At 26.5% G+C, this 27,478-nt stretch overlaps 3 protein-coding genes across 5 annotated transcripts; all 3 read left to right on the forward strand.

Annotated features, from left to right (window-relative positions):
- The first annotated feature begins 102 nt into the window (after positions 1 to 102).
- On the forward strand, positions 103 to 15,105 carry LOC145194172 (E3 ubiquitin-protein ligase MARCHF6-like). Of its 2 annotated transcripts, none has more exons than XM_090069857.1 (31): positions 103 to 313; positions 702 to 798; positions 1,747 to 1,779; positions 2,772 to 2,812; positions 3,271 to 3,414; positions 3,631 to 3,703; positions 3,820 to 4,009; positions 4,092 to 4,328; positions 4,922 to 4,954; positions 5,108 to 5,159; positions 6,776 to 6,834; positions 6,983 to 7,063; positions 7,184 to 7,212; positions 7,673 to 7,712; positions 7,795 to 7,869; positions 8,357 to 8,411; positions 8,641 to 8,720; positions 9,290 to 9,358; positions 9,450 to 9,500; positions 9,591 to 9,691; positions 9,814 to 9,951; positions 10,510 to 10,567; positions 10,807 to 10,864; positions 12,074 to 12,150; positions 12,843 to 12,912; positions 12,993 to 13,171; positions 13,280 to 13,414; positions 13,495 to 13,584; positions 13,703 to 13,835; positions 14,044 to 14,179; positions 14,299 to 15,105. In XM_090069857.1, exons 1-31 carry the CDS (start codon positions 268 to 270, stop codon positions 14,372 to 14,374), a joined length of 2,736 nt encoding a protein of 911 aa, XP_089925983.1. In that variant the 5' UTR covers positions 103 to 267; the 3' UTR covers positions 14,375 to 15,105. The 2 variants fall into 2 exon arrangements, with proteins under 2 accessions (XP_089925983.1, XP_089925982.1); XM_090069856.1 differs by having other exon boundaries at positions 107 to 313; positions 699 to 798.
- Positions 15,056 to 16,480, forward strand: LOC149880930 (transmembrane protein 42-like). 2 transcript variants are annotated; one of them, XM_090069858.1, is made up of 4 exons: positions 15,056 to 15,182; positions 15,261 to 15,506; positions 15,893 to 16,039; positions 16,273 to 16,480. In XM_090069858.1, the coding sequence occupies exons 2-4, from the start codon at positions 15,324 to 15,326 to the stop codon at positions 16,420 to 16,422; spliced, it is 480 nt and encodes a 159-aa protein (XP_089925984.1). In that variant the 5' UTR covers positions 15,056 to 15,182; positions 15,261 to 15,323; the 3' UTR covers positions 16,423 to 16,480. The 2 variants fall into 2 exon arrangements, with proteins under 2 accessions (XP_089925984.1, XP_089925985.1); XM_090069859.1 differs by having other exon boundaries at positions 15,261 to 15,350.
- A 3,279-nt stretch (positions 16,481 to 19,759) lies between these two features.
- On the forward strand, positions 19,760 to 27,243 carry LOC145194180 (guanine nucleotide-binding protein G(s) subunit alpha-like). Its single transcript, XM_090069053.1, has 12 exons — positions 19,760 to 20,026; positions 20,134 to 20,206; positions 20,300 to 20,354; positions 21,242 to 21,367; positions 23,058 to 23,155; positions 24,495 to 24,549; positions 24,826 to 24,899; positions 25,451 to 25,509; positions 25,856 to 25,976; positions 26,079 to 26,209; positions 26,353 to 26,420; positions 26,606 to 27,243. The coding sequence occupies exons 1-12, from the start codon at positions 19,912 to 19,914 to the stop codon at positions 26,750 to 26,752; spliced, it is 1,122 nt and encodes a 373-aa protein (XP_089925179.1). The 5' UTR covers positions 19,760 to 19,911; the 3' UTR covers positions 26,753 to 27,243.
- The last annotated feature ends 235 nt before the right edge of the window (positions 27,244 to 27,478 follow it).

Below are 27,478 nucleotides of genomic sequence, written 5' to 3' on the forward strand. Positions count from 1 at the left end.
AAAATCCTGCTTCCTCCCCCTATATTTTAAGAGCCTGTTTAATCTGACCACTTAGGGAAGCCGACGTGTGAGGCACGGAGAAATAATCGGACTAGCAAAAGCAGTTAAAATAAACGGAACTAAAAATATGATGTCACTCAAAACATGGTTTCGTTTAAGGATGAAAACAATGTCTTCGTGATAAAAATGAGAGAAAATGAGTACTGACTAAGTACTTATCTTCAGAAAAAAGTTTTTAGTAGAATAATTCGAAGAAATAACTAAAGAATGAATGACATTTATAGTGATACTGATTTTGAAGATCGATCAGATGGTATGTATTATATAGGTATCTGTATTTGGGGTATAAATAAACATGATTTTATTGCCTTTTTTTTTTTTTTTTTTTTTTTTTTTTTTTGCATTTCTATTACATAAAAATGGTTATTTTAATATTTTTGATTTATATAAAGCTAGAAAAAATGAAAATTTTTCTAATTGAATAATCTAGATTCCATAAGCCACTTGATAATATTTGTAGCTGGCTGTAAACGTTAAATTTTTGAAATTTTATTTTATTGCATTACTTGACCAAAAAATAATAATAAAATTTTTAAAATTTATTTAAGATGTTACTAATTTTATATAGCATATTTAACAAGCATATGATAAAATGTAAAATTATGTAATTTGTCTTGTTTACTTTTATTTTCTTAAAGTAGATTGTTGCAGAGTATGTCGTGCAGAAGGTACAAATGAAAAACCTCTGCACTACCCATGCCTATGCACAGGGAGCATCAAATACATTCACCAAGATTGGTAAAATCTTTCTTTAAAATAATTTTATACACTGTAATTAGAAGTAACAATTGAAACTTTAATCTATAAAGAGAGATTTTCTTCGTAACTTAAACCAAACTTAAATTTTACTTTTGTATAATTAGCTGTATTTAATTAAGTGAAAATTTATTATAATGCATGATCAGTTTTAATTTATTAGTTTTCTTTATGTATGTATGTATGTATGTATGTATGTATGTATGTATGTATGTATGTATGAGCAGTCAAAAAGATGAGTTTATTTTTTGCTTTATAATATTGAAATTTACTGTTAGATAGGAGTTTTACAGTAGATAAACAATGGAAATTGAATAATGATGTAATTCTTATAAGAGTTAGATTGCGTTAATTGAGCTCTTCACTTCAAAAGACTAAGCCAATATTCTCTAGAAGGAATAATGAAAATTTATGGGATTTAGATCTGATAAAATAAAGTTTGTTTGAGATCCTGTTGGTTAAAAGTTTAAAACTAAGCAAAAACTTTCAAATGGTAAAAACTTTCAAATGGTAAAAAACTTTCAAATGGTAAACATGCTAGAGGAAATGTTTGCAGCTGCTTCAGTTGAAACTTAGTTATTCTTATTTACTGTGTTAATGGTGTTATTGACCAAGTTATGTACAAGGAAATAATTGACAAAATAAGGCTTACACATTCCAAGCATAAAATGCACATGAATGATCTATCAGTTAGATAATGGTTCAAAATGACCTGAAAAATTTAAATCTTAATTCAATTGATATACAAATAAAAAATTTTTAATTTTGTTAATTTTTTATTTTCCTGTATTGTAATGTGACTAGTTGCATCATTATGTTCTGTGCAATTTCTGTTGAGTATTTCTTAAAGTTGTGAATTAATAAAATGAAAATAATGAAAATAATGTGTATATATATATATATATATATCAATTTTTTTTTTTTTTAAAGTTTGGTTCTTTGGTTAAAGCACAGCAAAAAGGAGTAAGTAACTTTTCACTTGAAAATCTGTTTCACTTGAAAATATTTTAAGTGAAAATATTTCATTACCAATACTGTTTATCAAAACAGCCTTTGTGTAAAACAGCCTTAGTGTAAAACACTTAGTTCATTTAATGTCCTGTTTAGATAACGGCCCATGCCTCAGTTTTCTAGGGGTATGTAAGGTAGCAGTAGAATTATATGTATTAGTTTGATAAAAACTAAAAATTTAAAAGTTTGTTAAGAAAAATTGAAAAAAAAAAAAATTTATATAAGTTTAAAATTTTTGAAATTAGAAAACTGAAATCAATTTTGCAAAGTTTGTATAAACTTTAGTTAAAGTCTCATTTCTCAAGGTAATTTCCTAAAAAAACTGGTTGTCATGGTTATAAGTTTCCCAACTGTACCTAAAAAGTAATATAATCCAATAGAAATTGCTATATCACAGTAGATATTGCTTACAATTTTTAATTGTAGGCAATATCTACTGTGATATAGCAATTTCTAACAAAGACATAAATTTGTTAAAAAATTATTTAACTTGTGTGACTGTTGTAAACTGTTATTCTACTTGTGGCAACTTGACACTTTCTATCCTTTTTCAGAAAACTGTATAGTTGTAGTTCACGTTGGACATCTACTTTAACCAAAATCCAAGTAATACAAAATTACTTGTAAAAACTGAGCTATTTTTAAAAATTTTTTAAAAGGGAATTAGCCATTTTTCCATACTTAATACCATTGAAAAAATAACTAAAAATATTGATTCATTGAAAGATGTGGACACCATAAGATGTTTATGATTGTAACATTAAAACAGGTTTTGAACTATGCAAAATATCACAAAAGCCTTTATTTATTTAGTATTAATACATTATTTTATTGCCATTGTTACTGTACAGCAACAAAAGATAAAAGTCATTCACCTCAAAGTCTACTTGATCTGCTGATTACTATTAGTGAGTTACATTATAAGATTTTTTTTTATCTAATAGATATTGTGAGCTTTGCAACCACAAGTTTACCTTTAGGCCAGGTAGGTTGTTGCAATTTTATTTTCTTAAATATATCAAGGACTACTGAGAAACCAAACTTAAATGGGTTATGAATTATTTTAGAAAAATTTTTTTTATCATGGAAAAAATGTTAACTTAGGCTAATAAAAATCTTTCAAAATGTCAGAGATTGAAAATCTATAATCACTAATCATAAGATCTATTGAAGATCTAAAATCACTAATCACAATGTCATTGAAGATCTAAAGCTATTTAATGTTTCCACTATTAAATTTGTTTATTTAGAAATTATTAATAAAATATAAAACAATGCAATTTTCAGCAGTATGACTCAGTGTTTCAGCTGGATTTTTAATATTAAGCTTTCAGTGAAAATATAATGTGAATTGATTTTAATTACTTAATTGGTGATAAAATGTTACCTTCAAATATTTTCTGTAAGTTAAAAACTCTACCTTGTTGAAATTTGTTGCTTTAGTTTATTCTCCAGACATGCCTAAATCAATACCTCTTGTGGAATTAATGCAAGGCTTAGGGAAAAACATTCTGCGAGCATTGCGTTACTGGTTGCATTATACATTAGTTGTTGTTGCTTGGTTGGGAGTTGTTCCACTAACTGCTTGTAAGTTGTATTTTAATATTTTCAGTGCTCTATGTTTTCTCTGACTTTATTTTTTAAAAGCTTTTTCAATTGTATTGTAGTTAGTTTTTATTTGGTTTGGTGGTTGATTTTGATTTGTAATGGATTTTTTGTAACATTCATCTACTGCCAGCAACCTTCTACAGCAACTTGCAACTGCAATCTTATTGAAAAATTATGAATTTTTTTTTTACTTAGATCGTGTTTACAAATGTTTATTTGCTGGTTCACTTCACTCTTTGATTGTTCTTCCTATGGATATGCTTTCACTGTAAGTATTTTTATTCATCACGACATTTTATCTTTAACATTTTATCATTATAGCAAGTTTATGAATATTTTTGTAATTTATTTGAATCATAGTCAAACTGTCAAGTTGGATTTTAGGGAAAATATATTGCTTGATATTGTTTATGGTGGTGCTGTAGTGGGTGTTACAGTTGGTGGTTTCATCATGTTGTTATGGCTCAGAGAGCAATTTACTATTCATGGTGGGCCTGACTGGTTAAATGACCAGGACAACAACATTCAGCCGATACAAGTTGATGTTTTTATTCGAAACTTAATTGCTCATAGAGTAAGTTTGACAGAAAAATAAAGTAAAGAGTATAAATAGACAATTTTAATTATTTTTAGTTTTTTAACTATATATTTTTTAGATACATCCTCGAAATCGTCAAGAACAACCCAACCCTATTCCTATAGAAAATCCTGAGCCTTTGGAACAAGAAGGGAATCATGTGGCGATACCACAAAATAATATTCATCATGCTCATGAGAATATAGAAAGAAATGAAAATGAAGATATTAATAATGCAAACGAAGATGATGGAAATGCTTTTGAAGAAGTTGGATGGAATCCAGACGCCATTTTAGAAGATTTAACTTGGGAAAAAGTAGGCTTGAAATATTTTATTTATAGTAAACACTTAAGTAGCTGGTTTTTAACTAATACATTTAAGTATATTGTATACACTTTAAATTTAAGTATTTAAGTATACACTTTAAGTAATACATTTAAGTATTTAAGTATACATTTTAATAATTTTGTAAATAAAGTTGAGACTAAAAAGTTGCACTAGACTTTTTTCATAACTATTAATTAAAAAAAAAAAAGCTTTTAAACTAATTTCTTGTTATCTTTTTTTCAATATTTTTATTAAATTAACAAGCTCAAAACTTTAGTGCATAAATTGTTTACAAAAAAAACTTAAAAACAAATTATATGTATATACAAATTATATATCAAAGTGAATTTGTTTTCCAGTGCACTTAACTAAAATTTACTTTAAATCAAAATGTTTATTTTGTGGTGGACACTTGTGGAACAAAAAAATGATCAATCATTTTTTGCCCAAAATATTTTATTGCACAAAGCAATACAAGCTTTAGTACAAAAACAAGAAGTACTTTCATAAATAATAAAATTTTAATAAAAATGAATTTTACTTGGGTGTCACAATACTAAACTTTTCTATATAATTCTTAGTTTTTGGGCATTGATGGATCTTTTGTGTTTTTGGTAAGTTGCAATTAGTTTATATTTCTATATAATAATATGATAATCTTGATTGTATAGAAATTTAAGACTTTTTTTATTTCTACACAATCCAGAACATTTCTTTTGCATGGAATTCTTAAGAGCACGTCTTTTGGATCATCTTTTTGTTTTTAGGAGCATGTGTTTTGGATCATCTCTTTGAATACAACTTTTGTTTTAGTCTTTGGTAAAAAAAAAATTATTTATAATACTTATAAATTTTTTTCTTATTGCTATCAAAATTATTTTAAGATTGAAATAATTTATGTTTGTATTTATTAAGAAATTTATTAATAGCAGCTTATATTTAGCTTATATTTTGATATCAGATTTTAATAAGTATATGAATCTTTTTAACTTATACATTTTACTTATAAGTTTTTTTTAAAAATACTGTTGAAGAGTTTGACAAATTTTTTAATGTTTACATTAAAATATTAACATATTGAATGTATGCTTTCCCAGTAGGTAGTAATTGGTCATATTAATAGGTTATCTAATAGTCTTTTATTTATCTATTTTTCCATTAGTTTTGTCACAGTTCTGTTTCTAGGTTTTGAGGGTTCGTAGGAATGCAGTTACAAGATTGTTAAACAAAAATACATCAAGTTCTTTGTTACAAAACAAAATTTAAAAAGTGCAGCTGGGAAACATTTTTTATTTGTCCATCTTAATGCATCCAAAATGCAACCATTGAAAATATTTAAATAAACAAAACCTCATTTAAAAAGTAACCAACCTGTTATTTTCTAACCAGGTTTTTTTTTTACTTAAATTTTCTCACATGTTGTGCACCATAATTACAAATACAAATTTACAAATCATAGATCACAAATTTATAACAATTTATGAATCATATTACAAATCAAATCGTACAAAATCATAATTCTTGAACTCATTGTTTTTATTAAAGCAAATTTAAAAACTTATCGATAAAAATTTCTTTCCTTTTAAAATGTTTATGAAGCCATAAAATCCATTGTAGGCGCCATCTTTTTCCAGTTTTCTCCCTTTTCAGTTTACTAACCCCTCCACTCTTAACTGTCCTGAAACAAAAATCTGGTATTAAATGTTTAAAACATAATACAATTGATTAGCATTGTACTTTTTTTCAAATGATATGTTTCACTATTTGCTTATCATACTTGAACCAGGCCTATCCATTTGCCTAACAGTTGAAATATTAGTTTCTTTAATATCTTGAAAAGGAATGTGCATTTTGCATTAAATTCTTTTGCAGTATATGTTTCACTAGTTGTAAGAAATTGAAAAACATCATTTGCTGATGCATATTTCAATTCAGACTTATGCTTGTCAGTTACAAAATTCAGACTTTATGCTTTAAAATTGGGCTTATTTACTATTGATTTATGGATAACAAATGCTGGATTTTTTAATTTATTTGAAACTTCTAGAAACTGTTAATAAGTTCATTAAAATTCTAAAAACATCTTACAACAAATAAGTGAAAAAAAGTTTTTGAAATATTGCAAGATTTGAGTTTTGACTAAACAAATAGTGGAAGTGCAGAGCAAGTTGATGCACAAGTGAGTTTTCCACGCAGTCCAGAGTGCATACCTTTCATAGTATATTAAATTTAGACTTATTGACATTAAACTTTTCTGGAATAATTTTCATAATATAGTAGAACAAATTTAGACTTATTGATGTTAAACTTTTTTTTATCAAATTGCAGTTTTTATGTTTCAAACACAGTATTTTAAAGTTTACAATTTTTCTAATTAAGAACACTTAAATTTTTTAAAAAAATAGCACCAAAAACATTCCTTTGGATTTGTTTAGCATTTTGCCCTTATCATGTTGGCCAAGCTTTACTCTCATGGACAAGGATAAATGCACAGGTATAAATAAAATGTCTTTGTTGTAAATCACCTAGGAAATCAGCAATAACATAATTGCTTCTAAACTAATATTCAATTTTAATGGTTATAGCTTTTTTCAATATGCATACACTTTTTTTTTTATTTAATCTTGCTTTTGGTTGTTTAGATTACAGGCACTGATTTTGATGGTGGAGTAGTTCTGTTATGTGGCTACTTGTTCATTGCTTTTTCATTGATTCTTATCTATGTATCTTCTCACATCAAGTTTCAGTGTTTTTAAAAATATGCATTTTTTTTATTTGTACACACTAGTTTCTCAATTTTTTTAAAAAAGTTTGCAGTATGTTTTTTTTAACTTTAAATTCAGTCTGTGCTTTGCTACACATCATTTAAACGGTATTTTTACATTTTATTTATTTTATCTTGTATATTAATTATTTTTTGAAACTTTGTTAAGGAATACAAATTAACTTATTTTGTGCAAAAATGTTTTTTAAAAAAGGGTTCTATTTAATTGAAAATGTTTTTTTAAGTTGTTAAAAAAATTTGTTTCAACCTTTCAATATTATGTAACATACCTAATTGAGAAAAGAGATAAAAGCGCGATAAAAGAGATAAAAGTGAGAAAAAACATAATTGCAAAGAGCCTAATAAAATGCAGTTAGAAATTTAGTTTTTACATATGAACTTTTGGTTCCATCTAATTTCAATTCCAGTCAAAGACCTTTAAGAAAGAACTTGCAATAAAGAACTTGTGTATTTTGTTATGACATTAATAATGAATATTTAGACTAAAAGAATTTTCAGTTTATGAGAAGGGCAAAGTCATATATTTAGTTTTTTGTAACTTTTTTAGGGTTCGTAAGACAATTGGGTTGTGCTACATTATACTTAAGGTATTACTAAAATTTTACGGTTAATGAAAATTTTTCTCCTTATAAAGTGACACATTGGTAATTTTTCTTATTTTATTATTAGGTATCATTGTTGATGGTACTGGAAATAGGACTGTTCCCGTTAATATGTGGATGGTGGTTGGATATATGTTCACTTGTAGGTTTCTTAAATTTTAAAATCAGCCTTTTTTTTTTTTTTTTAACTGACTAAGAAGTAAAAACCAGCATTTTTTTTTTAGTGATTAAGAAGTAAAAACTAGATTGTCTGTGTTGCTATTGTATTGTTTATGTATCACCATGTTACTTTTTTGCATTATGTTTATTTAAATGCTAAAAAAGTATTAGTTATAATCATTGTGATTTACAGTTGTATGTGCCAACATAAGGAAATGGTGAAAAAACTTTCGTCTGTTTTTTGAGTAACTTTATTCTTAGCAACAAATATGTTAACAAATTAGAATTAGAGCTAGTAAACAGAATTTTAGTAAACAGAATTGAACAGTAAGAAAGTTTTTTTAATGAAATCAATAATTGATCATTACTTTAAGGACCTTCAATTTAGATAGCTAATAAAAGTTTTTTTTGTAAATATTATTTTTGGTTCATGTGCTCATGAGATTAACTTGAATATATATATATTTTAGCCATTGTTTGCAATCACATTGAAAGACCGCAAAGAGAGTTTTATATATGCTCCAGGTAAGGGGTAAAAAGAAAGTACAAGTTACTTTGGAATCTTTTTTTCTATTGAAGCTTTTAACTTCTCATTAAAGGTGAGTTTTTGCACAACACCTAATAATCATTGTGGTACAAAGTTTGCTGAGAGTATTTATTGTTTAATGATTAATATTTATTCAAGTCTTTTTTTAATGTTTTTTTTTTTTTTTTAAATTAAGTTTTTATCTTTTAAGTCTCAATATGATTTTAGGTACTGCAACTTTTTTACATTGGTTAGCTGGCATGTTATATGTTTTTTACTTTGCTGCATTTGTTATGCTGTTGAGGGAGGTAAATAGAATATTATTGAGGGAGGAAAATGGAGCATTATGATTCTAGTTATTCTTTGATTTAAGATAAAATCAGACTTAATGAAAAAATCTTTCATTAAATTTGATTTTGCGAATAAAGTTATACTTTTAAAAAATAAAATATTTGATGAAATATTCAAAGATACTACTTTATAAGTTTTGAAATAATTTCTAATATTAGTTTTAGTATAACAATCTAATATTAATGAAATAATAATAATGTTAATATAATAATAATAATGTTAATGCAATAATAATAATAGTGGTTCAAAATCATAAACTATTTACACAGCAATAAAAATAGTATTATTATTATTCTTTTACTAAAAAGTGTATACATAAATTGTTACACAATTCTTCCAAATTTTATGCTATACAAAAGTGTACAAAAACACTAAAATGTTCATTTTGTTATCTCATTTACAAAGTTATATACTCATAAATATTCAGATTGAGGGTATAGTACACAGATTGTATGAATTTTATTTCATATTTTATGTTTATAATATACATGACAATTCATATACAAATATTGTGTTCTAAACTAAGATTTTACGACCTGGTGTTTTGTGGTTCTTGCGTAATATCAACGATCCTCAGTTTCATCCTGTAAAAGAGGTATATAATTCTTTTTGTTATTATTTTCTGGTGTAGTTAAAGTTCTAATGATAATATATTTTTATTTTGATAATTTTTTTTATTAAAATAGATGATTCGGCTTGGAGTGCTTGGCCATGCAAGAAGATTTTTGCTTTCCTTGGTAACAAATTTTAGTAGCTTTTAAATATTTGTTATTTGATTCAAGCTAAAGAATTTTTTAGCATTAATATTTTACATTTTATTATGACAGCTTGTTTTTGGGACAACTATCTTGGTTTTGGTATGGACACCTGTTCAACTAATAAAGTTCACTTGTAAAAGTCTTACTCCTTTCAATATGTCTTTAAGTGGGTAAGTTTTTGTTTTCAAATTTTTTTTAACTGGAAATATTTATAAGTTACATTCAAGTTTGATTTTGAATATGCCATGAAAAGTTATCAATATACAAATATGTCTGCCAAATTTATTTGTAGTGATGCTCCAATAAGTGAGATGTCGTTAGAGTTGTTGCTACTCCAAGTTATCCTTCCTGCTTTTCTTGAGCAAGGGCATGCCAGAAAATGGTTGAAAGTCTTCATTCAAATTTGGGTTCGTGTTGCAGCCAGTGTACTGTATGTTGCTAGAAATTTAGACACATTGTTTAATAGTATTACATCACTGTAAATAAAAGTATAAATGATGGCTTTTGGGGTGTTTTTTCTGTTATTAAATCTTTTATACTTTTTTTAAAATGGTTTAAAAGGGGTTATTGAGCTTGATTTTTAAAAACTAATTTTTTATTGCAACCTTATTACATAAATAATGTTTTTGTTTTCTTCAATACTATTTCATCTTCTCTCTGCAAAAAAAATTAGTAACACAATAAAGTGAAGTGAAGTTTAAAACTTTTTTTTTTCTTGCTTCTTCAATCACAGCTTCCTTTTTGTATGTTTTTAATAAACTTTTTTTTTTACATATATACTTATTATATACTTTTTATATGTTTTTAATATACTTTAGTTCTATATATACTTATTATATACTTTTTATATGTTTTTAATATACTTTAGTTCTATATATACTTATTGTGTACTTTTTATATTTTTTTTAATATATTTTATTTTTGTATATACTTATTATATACTTTTTGTTTTTAATATACTTTTTTTACATATATACTTTAATTTAAGGGACTTGCAGTCATACTTAGTTGGTGATGTAGATTTGAAAGATTCTCCCCCAGATAGAGTGAGTGATTTTATGTTTTATGATCTTAACATGCTTTATGAATCAAAAGTTTTTTTAAAAAAATGTTTTCATTTGCATTTTTTGATTAAATATAAATTTATTAATATATAAAAAATTTGTTTTAAATGAAAAAGATATTTAAAATTTAATTAGTATAAGAGTTATCTGTTTATTTAAAAAAAGATTATTTTCTTGAAGTTTATTTGTTCATTCTATCTGTTTATGTATCTGTTTTATAGATAATTCATGTTGACAACCATGGAAAGTGGCAGCGTGGACCAGTCCCTAGAGGAATTCGTAAGCATATTTTAAAAAAACATTTTAGAAAACAGTTTAATTCTTTATTATTTTTGTAAAAATAATTCTTGTCAAAGTTTAATAATTTCTGTGTTACCATACACGTGTTAAAATTTGGCACTTTTCTGAGATAAAACTTTGGAACCCAAAAATATTTGACAAAAGTAAACGAAAAAACTTTTGTTTCATCAAATAAACAACCAATAAGGTTTAGTATACATCAATGTAACTGCCTTCAGGTGTGATCACTGCTTCAATCCAAGATTAGAACTTTGAGCAGGTCTTCTAAATGTATTTGTTTGTTAGCCTAGTCCAAGCCCAAGATATTGAATTGATGAGTTGGTCAATGTTAGGGTTCTGTTGCTTACAAATTTGTGCTTGAACGTTAGCCCATATATTTAAGTCTAAAGGACTAAGGTCAGGAGAGCTAGGTGGCTAAATATTTTTTGGCCAGAATTTCAGGTGATCAGCAAACCAGTGCTGGGTAACATTGGTCTTATGACACAGAGCTCCATCTTGTATGAAACCTTCCAAAATATAATTTGCAGGTTCAAAATAGTTGGCTTGAACCCTAGGAAAGGTGTAAGACTTCAGAACTCTTTTAATCTAGTCTTGGACACCCATTTTCAGCCCAAAAGGTAGAAATACTGTACTTTCTTACCATTGGAACTGACCAATCCAAAAATCACAATCTGTGAGGGATGCTTTGTCTGAGGTACAAACTTGACCTTGTCTGGGATAACTGAGATCTTTAAAGATGAGATAAATTGATCATAATGAGAGTTTGAGACTGGATTCACTGTAAAATACTTTTCATCTGAGAAAAAGAATAGTCGGTGTCTTCTTAAGGATAAATTTGATCTTCTTGCATTTTTCAAGTCTGGAGGCCTTTAGCTTTTCAGTGAGCATAAATCTTTTTGTCTTAGCTAAAGATTGTGTCGCAGCTTCCTTCACAGCATTTCTAGCAGAGAATTATTGAAATCTTTTGGTAAAAAATTTTTTGGGAGGAAAATTGCTTGGTACGATCACAAAACTTCATCAAAGTTGAGTGCCAGATTTTAACACAGTTTTTACATAATTTTAAATTTTGCAAGTAAAGTAATATAAAATTTTCCTATTTTAACACCTATAATAGGTATTTAATGCCATATTTGCTATAAGGATGTACTTACAATTCAGCATTAAATATTTTTATTTTCTAATCTCAAGCTCTTGAAAATGCATTAGAAGGTGTTGGCTCTCCTACAGTACGTGCTTATGTTCGTTCAAACAATTTTGCAATAAAGGTATTTTGAGGTTATTTTCTTTTATCGATGTGGCTGATGATGTAGTTGGTGATGTGATGGATTATGTGATTGATGATGTTATCAATCATGTGTTTGATAATGCAAATGTGATAACCATGAACTATCAGTTCATGTGATTAATGGTGTGATTAAGGGAATCTAAAAAAAAAATTGTGCTTTAAAATCCACAAAATTTTTTTGAAGCTTTAAATTGAATGATGTTATTTTTATTTCTTTCTGCAAAAATAGTTTATATATATTTTTTTATCTATGTATTCTATTAAAATTTGCATGTTATGAATTTTTGACTTTTTGTTAGAAGTGGCTATTTTTTGCCCAAAATGTTGCTAAAAAGGTTTTCTACCATCTGTATAGTTTTTACTTTTTCTTATTTAAAATAAAGAAGTTTTACTTTAAAGTATAGCTAGTTGTTAGCAAATTTAATGTATTAATTAATATTTTTATCATTATGACATCTTTTTTTACCAGTTCATTAAAAGTTTAGGTTAAATGTCATTGCTTAAACTTCATACTTATCCTACAGAAAGTGCTTTTCTCTTTTGTTAAAAAAAAGTCTTTTATATGATTGGTTAGAATTTTTTTTTTAAATTGAATTGAGTGCATGATAGAAACCAAGCCGGTGAAGGAACTTGCATTTATCATACTAATTAACAGTACTTTTTCTTTTGTAGTTAACTGTTTTGATTATTTGCTGCATAGTGTCCTTCATACTTGCATCATTTTGCTGCTTTACCATTCCTGGTAAGTGTTTGTATTATCAAAGTTTTAACAGGTTTTATTTAGACATAAAGTTAAACAAATGTTTTTTTTGTATCATTTAGTTCTGGTTGGTCGGTCTGTGCTATCTCTTTTCTTTAATAACACCATTATCCATGAGCTTTATACTGCAGCTGCTGGATTTTATCTGATTTGGTTATGCTTGCGTGCAGTGACTGCAATTTATGCATATCCAGCTGGAATTCAAGGGTTGCTAAAAAAGCTGAAAATTCTCTGCCTTGTGGTAAAGTTTCAAAAACATCTTCCGAAAGTTTTCCATTTTAAATTTCTTTCTTTGGTCTTTTTACAGTTTTTTATATCTTTTTTTTTTTACAGTGACTTTTCTTTTTAGATTATCAAAACCCTTATTACTGCTATTGCATTATTCGGTCTTATACCGCTGTTGTTGGGCACTTTTTTTGAACTTGTTGTTGTTATACCTTTGCGTGTGCCTCTTGATCAAACACCTCTACTTTACTTATGGCAGGTATTTATCCAAATTAGATGATGCCAATAGTTATAATCATGATGATAATTGCGTTTATTTGCATGTTAAAATTTCTTTAGGACTGGGCACTGGGTATCTTACATCTGAAAATAATATGTGCAATCATAATGGTTGGCCCTGATTGGTGGTTAAAAGATGCAATTGATAGAGTAATTTTTTATTTCAATGCTAATTGTCTGTCCACATTTTGTACATTTATTATGTATATATATTTTGTACATATAGTTAGTATATAATCAATGTATAATGCTTGGTTTATTTTTGTAGGTGTATCGCAATGGTTTTATGAATATTAATCTATTATTTATTCTGCAAAACATAATTGCTCCTGTATGTGTAACACTTCTACTCGCGATTACATTACCATACTTTGTGGCTAGAGGTGTAATGTCTTGTTTAGGTAAGTGTTTAAATGAGAGTAATTCCAAATCAAGGTGCTGTAATTTTTGTGTGATTAAATTTTTTATCCAACTTCGTCTGTTGTTAGTGTTTTTTTTGTTTTTTTTGTCAGCCTGTTTAAAAAAAGTTGAAGTCGCCTTTGACCACAATTTTATTTTAGACAAGGTGTTTATATTGAGATGAATCGTTTTTTTTTTCTCTTTTTCCAGGTTTTGGTTCTGATTTTGTCACTATGTGCTTACGAAGAATGTATCCTACATTGATGTTCTTGGTGTTATTTACCGGGATATTAATATTTCAAGGAAAACAATTTCGATCATTATATGAAAAAATAAAAAATGAAAAGTATGTACTATAAATATTATGATAAAGTTTTGTTTTCATAAGAACCGCAAATCCAACAAACAAAAAGTCAACTATGGTTTTTTTTTTCACTCGTTTGCTTTTGTGATTTTTTTTTTCAGGTATTTAATTGGCAAAGTTCTTGTGAATTACGAACGCAAGCCTAAAAACGAATCTGAAATTGCTGCAATCACATAAAAGAGAGCTTTTGATCGGTGGTTGAATCTTTTTCAAGTCTTCTTCTTTTGCCAAGAATAATCGCAGACTACAAGTAATCAACAAGTGAAGTACCTGTGAATTCAGGCGCATGGAGTAGATAAAATGGAGTTGTTTCGATAAAAATGTCGCAAACAAGCTATTAACAAAGCTCTGAGCAATCCAACAAATATAATTTAGAAGCAATTAAAACTTAATTTCAAATTTGAATTTAATGTTATCTTTTGGTCAATTTGACATCTTTTGATCTTATCATTCGTCTTATCAATTTTTTTTTTTCAACTAGTTCTTCACGAGACTTTTAGAAGTAATGCTCTCCGTAATACGTTTTGTAGTATTGTATTTAAAACTGTGAATAGAATATTATTTTTAAATATCAAAGTTCATAGATGTTAAATGCGCTTAAGCTGTACTTTTTTTTGTCGAGTGTCAATGCTTATTCAAAGGTTGTTTTTATCATTATAAAACAGCAAATAAATTTTTTTTAAACTGATACAGAATACTTTTTAGGTAATTTTACTATTGTGTAACAACACGATAGCATTTCTGTGTTGTGTTATTTGTGAAATTCTGGTGTTTATAAGATTGGAATGTTTCAATTTTTAAAATTTTTTATTAAAAACTATGCTTTAAGATTATATTGGTTGTGAAAATTTCAAACGCTTACAATGCTTGTTAAAATATTCTCAGAAAGCAGCATATACTTCTAAAAATTGCATTCGTTTTCAAAGCGAGTTTACAGAGACTTATTTATGTAAGTTGACAAAGCGAGTTACAGAGACTAATTTATGTAAGTTGACAAATATATGCTTAAGAAAATCGGTTGCATGACTTTTTTGTTTTTATCTTTTTTTTTTTTTTTTTACAGAAAAAAATTTAAGATTATATACTAAATGATTATCGAAAGATTTCTGATGAACCTCTTGTTGTTATGGCAACTGTTCTCAGGATGATTAGCGTGAGTAGCGTACTTGCGTTTCTATCCGGCGTTTGCGCTTCTCTCGTGTCGGTATTTAGCAAGTTGACATTTGGTGGAAATGCGATTACGGAAAATATTTGCAAAATAGGACTTATCGAAAAATTTACAAAAGATATTAATATAAAGTGTCTTGCAGTAAGTTAAAAACTTTTTCGGCTGACGTGTTATTAATTATTATATCGAAGATACAACTGTTTAATTTTTAATGTTCTCTACATTCTGTTTTTCTTTTTTTTTTTTTTTTTTTTTCAAAAAAAAAAAAAGCTCCACGTTTTATATAAAACTAGAATTTTTCACGGGATGATATCTACGTAGTGAATTTGCCACATAGCAATAATAGCAGCTTGAAATACTGTGGCGGTCAAAATACAAAAATGTTTTATATTCAAAAATACTGTCTTCGAAGCACTTTAAGTTTGTCTTTTCTCCCTTAAACCCAATTTCTTTCCCCCCTTGACTTTTAGACAAAAAAATAAACTTTCTTATTTTAGTGGTAATAGAAATAAATAATGTACTTCTAGATTGATATCCCACTGAGGGTGCTGATATTTGGATTTGTTCTGTTGTGCAATTTAATGATGTGGGCTCTATTTACGCATGCGCTTTCATTATCACTTTCTACTGTTGAAGTAACTGTTATAAACTCAGCGGCTAACTTCATCGCATCAGTGAGGGCATTTTTTTTTTTTTTCTTTTCTTTTGAATGTCACGAAGTTTTAAACTATTATTTAGCAATGACTGGTCACATTTCTAAAGTAAAAACGTTGGAGGTGTTTTTAGCTTTTACAGGAAAATACACTGGAAATGAAGTTGTGTTTCTTTATAGTATTAATTGTCTAGTCACTTAGAGGTGTTTGATAACGCCGATTCTATTATTAATGTCTTTCGTTATATATTTTAGGCTTTACTCGGCATGGTTTTTTTTGGCGAGGTCTTTTCTGTTTCTTGGTTGGTTGGTTTGTTCTTTATTTGTATTGGTTTGTTACTCATTCATAAATCACAAGACAAAGAAGTGCGCAATAAACTTGAACATGAAAAAAAAAAAAATTAGTAAAGAAAAAAAAAGTTTACGCAGTTTTATTTTCTTTTTAACAAAAAAATATTTATTCGTGTCTTTTCTACTTATTTTTGAGTTTATTTTACTGACTTCGAATCAGTCTGCTACATCAAAGAATTTTAATAAATAATTGATGTTTAATGATGATGTTTAATGATGCTTAAATGATACAGTTTTAATAGCTTTATTTGTAACTTACAAATAATTTTTTACATTTGGAAAAAAGGTCTTATTTTTTCCTTATTCAGATAAGATTCACACAGTGCTCAAAAGTGGGTGTTGAATTTTATTTAAAGTTGTTATTATGGGTATATTTTTGAATTTTAAAGTGCTTCTTTTTTGACGAAGAAACCGTAATTTTTGGTGCGAGTTAAGTTTGTTATAGTAAATTATAAGAAGATTTATAAAGCTGAACACTCGTTGTTTTACAATCAAAAGTTAATAATAGGATCATTACATAATAATAGCAAGCTTGAATCTTAACAATGAAGATAATGCCAAGCTTGCATCTTAACAATGAAGATAATCCCAAACTTACAAAATTCAGTTGAAACCAAAAAATTCTTCATGCCGTAAAATTTTTTTGTTTTTTACAAGGTTTGTTTCAAATCTTAGTGCGTGCTTCGTTAACATACGTTTACAAACGTTCGAACGTGTTCGTTAATATTAAGGTTACGAGGAGTCGAGACAGACATCACGTCTTAATATTTTACTGTCCGAAAACTATTATTGTTCAAACAATTGAGCGTCTGAATTATTTTTAGTCATTTAATTGCTGATCAAATAAAATGAAATAAAAATAAGAAATAAAAAATATATAAACAAAAACTAAAAATGCAATAAAATAGTAAAATAATTTATATTAACTATATTAATATTTAATAATTATATTAATTTTAATATAAAGTTTGTTAAAGTAATGTTTGTACTACCCACAACTTAAATAAAATAGCAAACAAATAGTTAAGTTTGAGAGATGTGATTCCGAAGTGGATTACAAAAGAGTTACATTTTAAAAGTTGCAGTTGATATCAAAATGGTTGTTACACACAGTTTTGTAAACTAAAAATTCATCCAATAGAAACTCTTAAATAGGTATTTCCTGTTTTTTAAATATTAATCCGGAGCCTGTGTCTGAAAATGTAACAAACGTGCCAAACTGTCAGATATTCTTAATGAACTATTCTTTTAAAGAACGATCCAATCTAAACATAAACTGTTTACAAGGTAAATAGCAAAATGTTTGTGACGAAAAAGCAAATATTACGAAATTTTGTTTTTCCTTGGTGAAAAGGACTGGTATCAAACTGTCACGTTGATAAGCCGTTGCAAAAACAAAAGAATTATCCGTATTCAGAAAAACAAAAAAAACTTATGGGAGGTTGAGAACAAATTATCCCTGATTCTGTTACAACTAAAAAAAAAAAGCTAAATTTTTCGACAGCTCCTAAGGATGTTAGCAATAAAAAAACTCAAAATAGACACAAAAGAAGTGGAGTCTTTCGAGTTTCTAGAATCACACAGCTTACACTGTTAACAACAATTTAACATAAGTGTTGAAGTCTCTATCCTGTATATTCCGAATAAAATAACATAAAACAGAACAATATATTTAAGAAACAATATAAGCATAATCAATAATAATAATAACTGTGATAGATATACGCTAGTTCGGGAAGTACATTTTTTTTCGTTTAACACTTACATGTACAAAAAACTAAAGGATTCAATAGCGCAACTACGCTATAGAATTCATAGAATGCTTCACTTTTCTAAAAGAAGAAGAAAAAAAAACCAAATAAGAAAAGGTTTTTGTATCAAAATGGTACTATGTTACACTTACCTTATTACTAAAACATATTTTCTTCGATTTCCAAAAATTTTAGTTTGTCACTAATTTTTATTATTTTATCATTTACTAAAAATATTTTAATTGTTTTATTAAGTACTATAAATACTTCTTTTTTTATTATTAATATTTTTACTATTTATTTAAAATAATTTTATTATTATTAAAGATATTTTTATTATTTATTGTAAATATTTTTATTATTTTCTTTTTTGTTATAAATATTTAGATTGATTTATTAACTATTATAAATACTTACATTATTTTATTATTATAACTATCGTTTTTTTTATTATTTTTTGTAGTTGCTATTTTTATTTTTTATTATTAATACTTTTATTGTTTTCGCTAGTTCGTAGTCTAAATTAAGTTTCTTAAGCTCTTTGTTGATTTACTTTAAAAGCTCAAAATTTCAAGTCAGTGTTTTATTTAACAGTTGAAGATATCATTTTGTGAAAATAGTAGACAAGTCAATTGGGGAAGTCGTCTTAAAAACTGCGTAAATTTTGGCTCACTATTTTTAGTACAGCATTCGATATTTAAAACTTTCTTTTTTCTTAAAAAAAAAAAAAAAAATTAGATTGTTTAATAATTCTTCAAAATGTCAGCACTAATTTTTCTCAAAATATCAATTTAAAATGAAACAAATAAATCTTTTCATTGAAGATTTGATAGGCTTATAGAATGTCAATAAAGTTACATTTTGGCGATGTTCTAGAGAGAACAATCCTTTTTCTAAATATGAGACGTTTGACATTTTTTTGACATTTTGTATTAGAACTAAAAATAAAAATCTAAAAATAAATGAATTTTATGAACTTAAACCAGTTTATAAAAACTATTTATCTAATCTATATTGTTTGTCGAAAACCGGCTTCAATTCATTTCGGTCTCGTGTAAATCCCACCAAAATCATTAAAGCCACGTGGGTTATTTTGCTTAAAGAAACGGAATGTTTTTAATCCTTTGAAATATAAATGGAAATTTATTTCCTTTGTCTCCAGGTCGCAATTTTGTTCAGAAAAACAGAACCGTTATGGAAACTGTTTTTGTCAAATGTTCTTCTATTCTCTGAGTTAATTAACCCGTTTGTAACAACTTTGTAGTTATTACTGGTAAAAGTGATTTCACTCCTCAAATTAAAAAAGAAAAACCAAGTTTCACATAATCACAAATATCACTATGTGAATGAAAAAATTACTCAATTGTATCAATTTGGTAAAAAATAGTTAAGTTAAAAAAATGACAATGAATTTTAAAAACTTTTTGGTTTTATTACTTTAAAAATGTCTGCGGTAGAAAAACGAAGAGGTGTTTTTCATAATTCTAAACGAAAATTTATTAAAATTAACAATCCAAAATTTCATGTTAAAAAGGCTGATAAAATTTTTTTTCTCCAACTTTAAACTCTGAACGTTGTCGGAACCTGATTCGGTAAATTATGAACACAAATCAAATCTACCACACCCTTGCGCATGCGTCAAAGCCGTTTATTATTTTATTCGGCCGGCTGTTGCTGAGTGGGCCTAAAGTATGTAGTGAAGTTTTCAATTCTCGAAGGTGACCTCTAGATTTTGATGTAGAAAATATTATTCAAGACGGGGATTAATCCTCGAAGCCGCCCCTTAGGCGTGATGGGATGTTTTAGTAATAGCGAAGATGAAGCCAAAAAAATTAGTAAAAAAATTGATATGAACATATCCAGAGATAAAGTATCTTATAGAGCAACGCATCGATTATTATTACTTGGTAATAAATTTCGAATTGGCTGTATCTCAGATGTTATGATATGTAATAAGAAATGTAGCTCTGAGACTTTATTTCTTATCTTGAAAATATGTTTTATTTTATTAAAGGAGCTGGTGAAAGTGGTAAAAGTACTATAGTTAAACAGATGCGGATTCTTCATGTAGACGGTTTCAATGAAACGTGAGTATTATGTATCTCATACCTGTGCTTGGTCTTCCTTTTGTTTTATATTTTACTTATAAAGTTTTCAGACAAATATTTTATAATTTCTAGTGAGAAAAAAGAGAAGATAGAAGATATTAAAAAGAATATCAAAGAAGGAATCTTAGTAAGTTCCGTGTCTGTTTACAGTTTAGTACGCATCACAATTACTTTCGGTTAAATTAATGTCACGTGATCGAACATATTTGAATTAATATTTCAAAGAGTCTTATTTAAGTTGAAGTCACGTGTTATTTTTATCACGTGGTTAATTTGATCAAAACAAAGCTTTCGTTTTCGAAAATACTGGAATCTAATAAACTGAACATGTCAAAAGGTGAAGTTTTTTCGATTCACTTATTTTGATTGATATCAAATTGTTTGACATTTACCTTCTGATTCCTAATAAAAAAGTTATAAATTTAAAAAAAAAAAATGAAATAAAAATATTTTTGTTATTATTAACTTCTATAATAACAAAAGTATTTTAATATTTTTTAAGGTATAAAATGCACTTTACAACATTAATTATATATATATATATATATATATATATATATATATATATATGTATGTATGTATGTATGTATGTATGTATGTATGTATGTATGTATGTATATGTGTATGTTTATATACATTTATATACACACACAGGGTACGGAAAAAGTTCTAGGAATTTTTTCAATATATATATATATATATGCATACATGCATATATAGGGATATAATGGTTGTCCTAATTTAACCTAAGATAATATTTGTTTTAAATTTTGTACGGACTTTAATTTGTTCTCACTTATTTCTTATTAACATAACAACATAATAATCATTTACAAATCATTATTGTTAAAAGTGTTGTTGTGAGTCTTATTTATCTAGCACCCAAATTATGATTAATTATAAGTCTATCCTGCACTTGCTATGAAATTTAACATTAATATGGTAACTTTTTAATGACCGGAATTTGTTAACAGAATTGATTTGTATTTGTCAATTCTATTTTTCTTCTCATAGACTATAACTGGTGCTATGAAAACTATAGTTCCTCCTGTAAAACTAGAAAACCCTGCTAACCAATGGAGAATAGATTGGTTGCATGATAATGCTACTGTTGATGACAATGATTTTACTTACCCAGAGGTAGGTTATTTTTAAGTTTTTGTAAAGAGGTTAAATAATCCAAAAAACTCCTTTAGATTAATAATAGGAAATCAATTGAAATGTGAATATTTCATTTAACTAAAAAAATTTTATAGTTTTCTAAAAAGAATTTCTCTAATCCTAAAATGTTTATAAGGTCAAAAAAAGAAAGTATAGAAGCATAAACAAAAATTTTAAAGTAGTTGTGAGGTATTTGATAAAATGTTCGTTAGTTTTTTAGTTTTTTATTTATACATATTTTTGTTTTAAGAGATGGTTAATGAGTATTTATGATGTTGTCATGAATTTTGTTTACAGTTAGGAGTTTTTCTTTTTGATTGGTTTCTTGTTTTAAAAAGAATATGGTGAAAATTTTAGTAAGGAAAGTATTGTACTGATAAAACTCACAAATTAGAACACTTAATTGAGTTACATTTTTAATACTTAATTTTTGAAAATTTTTACATAGTATTGAGATTTAGTTTAATACATAAATACATACATAAATATATGTTTGTCTTAAAATTAATTAAAAAAATAAGAGAATGAATTAAGTGGTAAAAATTTATACTTTTTTGTACTTGCTAGTCTAAAGTGTTATGGAAGATTAGTAAATATATTTCCTTTTTTTTTGATTTTTTTTTTTTTTTTTTTTTTTTTTTTTTTTATATTCATTTAAAAAAGATATAATTTTTCTTTTTCATTATTTAATTGTTTATTAGACATAAATTGACGGAAATGGTAGCTAATTTTAATCTTATTAAGATGCCTATTTATACAAGAGGAATTTGGCAGTTCTAGAGCTTTAAATGAAATATTGTGCAATATCTGATGTCTTGTATTGATTAGTTTTGAAATTGTTTGTAGAAATTCCAACCATTGTAGTAAATAGAAAGAGATAAGATGTTAAATAGAAGGCTTTTAAGTTTAAATCTTTAGTTTAATAGAGCATCTGGTTTACTTTTTGCTCTGTTCTTACTTAAAATAAAATTTGGCATTTTTTAAGTTGTTGTTTTTTTTTTGTTTTTTTTTTGCCTATTTCAGCACCAATTTCCTCTCATAATTATCTGATACATACCTGTAGACCAGAAAGTTAATTTAAAATTGTTGTTGTTTTTATTATTGTTATTGTTTTTATTATTATTATTATTATTATTGTTATTATTATTATTATTATTATTATTATTATTATTATTATTATTATTATTATTATTATTATTATTATTATTATTATTATTATTGTTATTATTGTTATTATTATTATTGTTATTATTGTTATTATTATTATTAAATTCGATTAATTTTTAAACCTTATACTGATGTTCATGTTTTAACTTAGCTAAACAATATCTGCAAAAGTTTCATTTTTATAAGTTGTTGAATGCAATTTTATTGTATAACAGTTTTTTTTCTCTCTTTCTTCTATTTTTGTTTGACCTGATCATTAAATAAAAAAAGAAAGTTTTCTCTCTTTTTTTTTACTTTAATTGTGATAATTGTTGATATCATTTTTAAAAATGATTTTATGTATTGTCAGCAAATATGATCACTTGTACATATGAAGCATTTGAAGTTGTTTTTTTTTTTTTGTTTTGTTTTTTTCCCCTTATTGGGGAGGGAATTGATATTTAACTAAGTAATTTTTTTAAATTAAAGTATCCTGTTTAGCTACTTGTATCTCCATTTTAAGGAATTTTACAACCATGTTGAGGTTCTCTGGAAAGATAAAGGTGTCCAAGAATGTTTTGAAAGATCAAATGAATACCAGCTCATCGATTGCGCCCAATAGTAAGTATCTTGTGTCGAGCAGTAAAAATGCATTATTTACCAATTAATATCAAAATTTTGAAAAATATATTCAGTATAGTTTCTTACATTTTCTGAAACTTAGCAGAGTTTCTTCTACTGGATTTTAATTTGGGATTTTAAAAATGATGAAGGGTTATCTTCATAAATTTGATGTTGTTTTGTAACTTTTTAATTAGTGTGATAATTAAATTTGCAATAGAAATAAATTCAAAGGCTTGTTTTTGTTAATGTTGATCTTCGAATTTTAAACTTTAATGTTACTATTGGTAATGTAGGACATCTATGCTGTATTTTGATAATTTTTATTGCTGAATTTAAATTGTTTAGGAAAAGATACTGACAGACAACATCAGTTTTCTTTTCCTAAGCAATTTTCACAAGGCAATTATTGAATAGTTAGAATGCTATAGTATTTGCTTATTTTTATTGTTTTAGTTTATATTTATATAAAAACATAATATATGCAAAAGTGGCAAAAAAAAAAAAAAAAAAGGTTTTACATCAAATTCATTTTAAGGCTGCGGTTCAGTTCATTTGCATACATGTTGTGTATGTGTGTTAGCCTGTTAAGAATTTTTTTTTTTTTTTTTCTGAATCTTTTTATGTCGATAAAAATGATATTATTAATTCATAGAACCACAGTGGAGGTTTTTACAGCTGTATTTGTTTTTTATTCTAACAATGTTTTATTTTTAGTTTTGATGATGTATACAAATAAAACTATTAATTTATTTGTTTAAAATTCTATTTATGCTTGCTTATATGTTTACATCTGTCTGTAGTTTTATTTTTAGCTTTAATCCAAGAAAAAAGCTTTTGACATAAATGTTTTTTTTTTTTTTTTGTTGGTTTTTTTTTTGTTAGTTTTTTGGTTGTTTTTTTTATGTTCAAATTATTGGTTGTTTTCTTATTTGTGTAATATCTTAAATATCTGAATAAAAAACATTCTTATCCTATAAAACACTCTAATTTCTGTAATTGACTTCTTTTTTAAAATTGATAGTCTGGTAGTATTCTTTTTAGCCATTAACAAACAGTACTATGTATAAGTGTATGTTATTTGATTATGAATCATCGATATATTTAAAGGTTAAATGAAGTAAAAATGTAAATAACATACATAACATACAGATAGGAAGTAAAATGGCTCTAAGTTATGTTAATACATGCACTGTTTCATGCAATTATGTTAATACATGCACCGTTTCATGCAGTTGTTGAAATGTTTATCTTTAGTTTCACCAACTGATAGATGCTGTATTTTCTCCGTTGAATTTTTGAATCTGCTTCTCTGTTAATGTAATGCATTCTTTGTTAGTTTTTTAGATAGGACAGCAGATGTCCGTAAACCAATATATAGCCCCAGTAATCAGGTACAAATTTAATTTGAAGCTTTTTCAGCAACATCTTTTAGAATAAACTTTGAAATTTAGCTTTTTCCAAATAAGAAAAACATAAGCAAATCACAAAAAGATTTCTTTTTTTTTTTTTTTATATGTTAATGGTAATCATAAGTTTAATGGTAATTATTAGTTTTTGAATAAGTTTATTTTATTATTTTTGAATCAGTTCTAAAGCTCTCTTTTCTCTGATGTAAAAAATTATATATTTTGAATTTCATTTCTAATATTAGAAACCTTCTATTTCAGGACTTATTACGATGTCGTGTTTTAACGCGTGGTATAATTGAAACTCGCTTCCAAGTTGATAGGGTTAATTTTCAGTGAGTATAAGTCTTTTAATCAATTGATCTTTTAACACAGTTAAACTCTATTTGGTATAAAATTATTAAAGCTATTTTTAAAAATATATATAAAAGTTATAAAACTATTTTAAAATATATAAAAATTTTAAAAACATTTAAAAGGTTTTTAATACCTCTGTTGGTAAAAAGGTAAAAGTTTTTCCTAAAGTTGACTTTGAGATTAAAGATTTGCTTGAGTTTAAAAAAAAGATTGTAATGATAAATAATCTTTGAATATTATTTTCTTATTTATTGTATAACATAAAATTTATGCAATCATTTAAAATTAGATTTTTTCGGAATAGAATTCACAAAGTGATAAAACTCTGAGACCAAATGTTTTTTTTTTTCTCTTGATTTTGTTAGTTTATTTAATTTTAATTTCATCTGTAAATTTGTTTTTGTAGAAACAATTTTGGAAAGAAGATTTTATTTTATTAGCATCTTTATAAGGAGACATTGATAAGAAGAAATAAAACATTTGTTTATGATTTGGGTGCAGTGAATTGTGATTTTTTTTTGCTTTTTAGTATGTTTGATGTTGGAGGCCAACGGGATGAACGGAGAAAATGGATTCAATGTTTTAATGGTAATTGTTTATATTTTACCTTAAGTCATCTGTTTCATAAGAGATGAAATAAAATTTGATATAAATTTTTTGCTAGTTCTAACATAAAGCTCATCTGTTTTGCATAATGTCAATGACAGCAGTTATCTTAAAGATTTTCATCTGATAACCTCTCAAACTCTAAAACAGTGTTTTTGTAATTTAATAATCTCATGAAATTTAAGAAATTAAAATAAGATGTGATTTCTTGTTTTTCAAAAAAAGTGAAGTAATTGTTACAAAATTATGGGTAATTGCCAGTAATGCAAGTTTGTTTGTGTTTGTTTTTTTGTTTTTTTTTATTATTTTTTATTTTTTTAATGTTTAGACGTCACAGCAATAATTTTTGTAGTGGCATGCAGCAGCTACAATCTAGTATTACGTGAAGATCCGACAACTAATAGACTACGCGAGAGTTTAACACTTTTTACTGGAATTTGGAATAATAGGTGTGTCCATGATATATTTATAGTGCAGGTGCTTGATATAATCAGATAGTGTGTAAATAATGCTGACTTGATCCAAAATCAATATAAAAATTTTTCATTTAGGTTCTTGAAAACAATATCAGTTATATTATTTCTAAACAAGCAAGATCTTTTACGTGATAAAGTTTTAGCACAAAAATCCAGAATAGAAGATTACTTTGCAGATTATGCTCGGTATCGAACGCCTGAAGATGGTGCGTTTTTTTACTGCTGTTTACTTAACTTCTTATTTTTTGATTTAATTTTATTGCTACTTTTGCCTGAAAAATAATTGTTATATTAAGTTTATGCCAATACAAAATTTTCTTCTTTTGTAAGAGTACTTTTTTTTTTCTAGCAATTAAAGAGCAGAGCGAAGAAGAAGAAGTCACACGTGCAAAGTATTTTATTAGAGACGAATTCCTGGTAAGATATGAAGTAAATTACAGTTGATTCTGTTGTGTTTATGCACAAACAGTTCTCCTAGACCAAGGAAATTTGTTACAAATTTATTAAATAGATAATTAATTATTAGTAATCTGTTTAGATCTTGTGATTGTTTTCATTAATTCAAGCTTTTTCCTACTCATTTTTGTGACTTGTTTTTTTAGAGGATAAGCACGGCTACCGGTGAAGGTAAACACTACTGTTATCCTCACTTTACTTGCGCCGTAGATACTGAAAATATTCGTCGTGTATTCAATGACTGTCGGGATATTATACAGCGAATGCATCTACGTCAGTATGAGCTTCTTTAGCCTACCATAGATAAAATTAACCAACCAAAAACAAAGTTAGCTAAATTATCAAGATGATTATTATACATGGTTACTTGGAATGTGGATAACGTCAACTTGAGCATAATCCTTCATTACAATGCCCAGGCCAGTCTCAATGAACAAAGTAGGCGGAGTGTAGATAGAGAAATTCGCTCTTTTAGCCCTTCCCAGTATAGTTTGCTTGAAACGGTCTTGCTGATATTTTTGCTGGAACAAAGTTATACTAATGTACGCTCTCGTACAAGAATGACGATGTGTTGTTGGTGACGCTGATGTTAACTCAGCTTCGTTTGTAACTTGTTTTTGGTATTATGCTCCATGGGTGGCTGTAGAAACTGTAAATATAGAGATGCGTATGTGTGATGTACCTTGTATTCGTTGTTTGACCGCTATTTTTAAGTGGCTTGCTTGCACCCGTATCAGCCTGTATTTAAACTTGTCGATTCTACAAATGTTTCCTGTCTTTTTTAGTTTAATTTTTTTATTGTGTGCTTGTGTGTTTATATGCGTGTGTGTGTTATATATATATATATATATATATATATATATATATATATATATATATATATATATATATATATATATATATATATATATATTGGTGTTTTTTAGTAAAATAAAAACGGATCTCTTTTTCCATCAAAGAATTCACGCTATCATATATTTAAATGCACTGGCCTTCCTTACTATGTTTAAATACTATAG

The sequence above is a fragment of the Hydra viridissima genome, unplaced genomic scaffold (assembly GCF_058129835.1).
Source record: "Hydra viridissima isolate aposymbiotic clone 2 unplaced genomic scaffold, HvirCarnegie_v1 scaffold_12, whole genome shotgun sequence".
Classification (NCBI taxonomy): Eukaryota; Metazoa; Cnidaria; class Hydrozoa; order Anthoathecata; family Hydridae; genus Hydra; species Hydra viridissima.